This window comes from Macadamia integrifolia, chromosome 2 (genome assembly GCF_013358625.1).
Source record: "Macadamia integrifolia cultivar HAES 741 chromosome 2, SCU_Mint_v3, whole genome shotgun sequence".
Lineage (NCBI taxonomy): Eukaryota > Viridiplantae > Streptophyta > Magnoliopsida > Proteales > Proteaceae > Macadamia > Macadamia integrifolia.
In genome coordinates, this window is record NC_056558.1 from 37,939,364 (window position 1) to 37,943,679 (window position 4,316).

The 4,316-nt window shown below is 39.9% G+C and overlaps 1 protein-coding gene across 3 annotated transcripts in view; it reads right to left on the reverse strand.

The window, feature by feature from the left end:
* LOC122071908 (mitochondrial import inner membrane translocase subunit TIM17-2-like) overlaps positions 1 to 2,750 on the reverse strand; it is a 3,782-nt gene extending 1,032 nt beyond the window's left edge. For 2 of the 3 annotated variants that reach the window (XR_006138307.1, XM_042636381.1), the window contains exon 1: positions 1,753 to 2,745. Coding sequence is in view for 2 of the 3 variants with exons in the window: in XM_042636381.1 (XP_042492315.1) it covers positions 1,779 to 2,456 (678 nt within the window). In the remaining variant the exon portion in view is untranslated. Of the gene's footprint in view, positions 1 to 1,752 lie in introns of all 3 variants that reach the window. The other variant, XM_042636382.1, reaches the window with a different exon arrangement.
* Positions 2,751 to 4,316: the final 1,566 nt, after the last annotated feature.

The following is a 4,316-nucleotide window of genomic DNA, read 5'->3' on the forward strand; positions in this document are numbered from 1 at the left end:
AAATGTAGACAAGTATATAATTATTAGAAAAGAAAAACAGAATTACAGTAAGTTGTCCGGCTAGAACCCCTCTCTCTCTCTGCATCAGTTATGGATGAGATGTCTAGGCAAGTGCAAGAAAAAGTCCCATGCTTTGTTTGTTTGCCAATATAGTTTTGCTGGCAAGGCAATAGGAGGTAACAAAAAGCAAGAACCATGAAAGAAAGATACCCAAGATCAAAAAGTTTCGAGGAAATCAAGTAAATGACAATGTCTAGACTCTAGAGAGATGTTTAAAAGAATATCAGCGGAAAAGCTATAATTGAAATAGATGAGCAAAACCCAAAGCCTCTGTTTTTCATTGTAATGATTTAACAATAATTAAGGAGTCAAAGACTGATAAGTTTCTGATTGCATTAAAACAGGATAGATGAAGGGGGACAGGTACTGCAAGACTTGCTACATAATCAGCACATTCTTTCAAAATGAAGGTGTATTTTTATAATATGGCTTTAAGACAGGCCAGCTTGGTGGTGGTGAGAGCACATAAACAATGTAAGTAAGTAGTTTTTTCCCCTTTCTTTTCCTTTTTCTTTTTATTTCGGGGATGGGGTGGGGAGTGGAGAAGCCTATGTAATACAAGTTTAACCAAGTTATGAATGTTGAGATGGACGCCTGGCAAGATAAAGGACAGAACGAGAAAAGAATGCATTAGTAGGAACATAACATGGAAGCAAAAGCTAAATTCTTTTCAACCAGAAAAAAAAGAAGCAAATACGTGGCATTGTGGGAAGTAAATTACAGCATATTTTTTTTTTGGGGGGGGGGGGGTTAAATTACAGCTCTCACACTCTACATTACCCATTCCACCCTGTTTCAATTTTTTTAACCCCTTCTACAGTATACGAAGTGAAGTGGAGGAGCATTTGTCCTCTCCAGGATGGGTATAAAAAGCGGAAGTGGAAGTGGAGATGCGCTGCAACTGTATCACGGGTGCATAACAGCCATCAGGGAATTGTTTCAAGAGATGGGAGTGAGATCCTTCTTCTGCCACCTTCCCATCATCAATCACTGCTATAACACGGGCGTTAATATGAGCCTACAGGAGTGCTTCCGTTACTGGTATCACTACTAATTCCAAAGGTCTTCGCCTTTGCCAACATAAATTCTGTCCAACTCAACCATTTCAAGCCTAGTCACATTCGCTGCCTGTTCAGGGCTCCACAACGATGTCAAAATAGAGTTGAGAATCCAACAGCACCAGACAATTCTTCATCAATATCAATATGGTGTGGTTGCTTCTAGAATGCTGTTGACGCTAATTCCTCATACTATAGTTTCTTCTCCAGTGGAAGTGCAAAATTTGAATATGGATGTAGTCTATTTAGAGACATCAGGCAAATTCCAACATTGATGAAAACCCATTAAAAAATAAACAAATAAATAAAGTATTCTGAATAGGGTGGTAGAAAAGCTAATGGCAATTAACAGTAACTAACAACGACGAGCTTCAGATCTTAGCTTCCCTCAGAATTTAGGTGATATAATGTCTACTAAAAATAAGAAAGACATCAACGGATACAATAGCTGAACATTAAACAACACAACATGAATCCGATCGTAGACCTAGCAATCTGACAACAACCCAAATAACAGAAAAAGAAAATATCCAAATAAATGTATGAAAAAGGGGGCATGCCTGCTGTAAACTATAGTTTCAGGATAAAGGGCGACAGCATCAAGCATAAATAAAGAAAAAAAATCATATCTTACCACTACATTAATCCCGTACATTCATCTCACTTGTACTCAAACGAAGGGATCGGCGTGCTCGGCGTATCAAAGCTCTCCAAAACCTCTGTCTTGCCCCCACCACCGGCAGTCTCTGACTCCTGCTTCTTGCCGCCACCAAATAACCCTCCAAACCAAGAAGAAGAAGATGAACTCTCGGTCGGAGTCTCAGGAGACGCTGGAACCGTATTGGGCAAATGACCCATTGGAAATCCAGGAACACCGGCCATATTGGGCATGGGTTCCTCCATGGGTGGTAAATTCTGAGGGGCACTAAGAACCCTGTTGAGCATGATCCCAGCTCCTTCAATCAAAGCAAGCAATACCCCACCAAACACAGCCGACCTCGACGCCGCACCAAGCCCTTGACGCATCTGGAGGAAACCACCGGTGGCGGCTCCAGCGATGATGGAGTTCCAAGGATCCTCCTTCTGGCGCATGTAGACCATGGTGCAGTCGAAGGCAGAGAAGAGACCACCCCAGACAGCGAAGCTGCCACCGACACGAGGAGCATTCATGCGCACCGCCTGGGAGCCACCAATCAATCGCTCGCCCTTGGGGGAGTTATAGACACCTTTTATGAAATGAAAAGCTGAGCCACCAACGGCTCCCATGCCAAAGGCACCGCCGATGTCGTCCAGGATTCGATCCGGGCAAGGCTCACGCGAGGTCTCTGGAGTTCCCATGGGGTCAGAGAAGAAAATTTAATTTTGGGTTTCTCTCTTCTGTGTTGATTATATGAGATTTGAATATTACGAAGATGGCGATGATGCTGCAGATGCTCCTCTCTTCGACTACCGTTTCCAGTGATAGATTCGGAGTCTGAAACCCTATAAAATTTAGCCTCTAGGGTTCAGGGTTTTAAACTCGGAATCGGGGACGGAAGCGATCAGTGCCGATTTCGATTCGGTTCCGTTCTGAATTGGACGATTCCCTAATCCTGGAAAGCCGATTAGGCTTCCGTACCAACTAACGATTTCTGCTTCTTGGCACCCTCGCAGTATGACACGGTAAGAATTCACAACCTCATGGCGCTTAAAAGGTCAAGTTACGTGCGGACCACGTGTCTTCTATATTCATCCACTCACCATAGCAAGCTGCAACCACAGAAGTTTATGAACCTAAATCATAATTAACCTAACCATAGTCGAGTTGATAGTTATGGGGCCTAAAGGTAAATGTGATCAAGTTAATCGTTACAAGATTGACCACCTCAGCTATGATGGAGACTAGCACACCAATAGCGGTTGGATCCACGTTGGAGGAGAAAATCAAAGGTAAGATCAACAAGAACACTTTGAATTCTACCTCATTCTCTCTTCTTCCTAAACACCATTGCTGACTTAGGCAGCAGAACCTCCTTACATGAGCACCCCTTTGGTCTTAGTTTCAAGTTTCTATGAGTTAGTTTTGAAACAACTCCTGGTTCCATTCCCAATTTGACACCCTTATTTTAACTTAAAACCCCTAATATAAACTCTAGGGGGAGGAGGGGGAATGCATACTCACCCAACTTTCACATACATTTCTCTTCAAATGTGACTATATCTGTTTTTTCTTTTCTTAATCTCTCTTTTTCTTTTCATTAGGTTATTAGGGTCATCGAAGAAGATATTTTGTTTCATATTGTTTCGTTTTCTCATATTAGGTTTTTGTTTGTTTTGCCTTATAGCAAATATACATTTACATAGTGGAACCAAAGATTTATATGGTTTGACAAGATTGCCTTTGTCTACAATTGATTACAATCACTCGTCACATCTCCTCTTATTCTAATATCTCTCGCTACAAATTCACACTAAACAGACATACACACAAACACACACAAGTATAGTTTACTGAAATACCCATGTAACCCGAAGAATTTGAATGACCTTTTCAGAATCATGCCAAAAACCTATACAACAAAATACATCATAAACCCATCAAAAAAAAAAAAAAAAAATTGTCACCCGAAGGTGGTGGTTAATTCCATCTCCTTTCATTGCAAATCTTGTTTTACTTTTAGGAATGACCTCTACTCTTTCTTTGCATTAATATTGTCAATTTTTGTTGTTGTCCACCCCTCACGTGCATTTCAAAATTCATGACTACAAAAAAGTTGGACAAAATTATGGATAGGTTGCATAGATGCACGTGAGAAGAAATGTAATAGAATTTGAAGCTAAAGACGTTGGCCTATCTTGATCATTCATGAATATCTTAATAGTCGAATTTTCTAAATCATCTTTCTACATAGCACAATTTAGGTGTATCGAACAACCAAATCGGTAGTTCAAAATTAGGGAGGGCAAAATAATAAGAAGTAACATAAAATGGTATCAACAATATGACATTGATAGCGGCTCATACTGATTTAGATAATGTGAACTCAATCCATAGGTGAAATAATTTATAAGTTATCCTCCCACATGAATGATAGTACAAAAGTATCAAATTATGGTAACATTCTTTTCATCACCATCTATAAATTTTTTTGTCTTCATTTTTATCAAATAAAAAAGTTTATATTAAAAAAAGTTGATTCTATATAAATTCCATCAAAA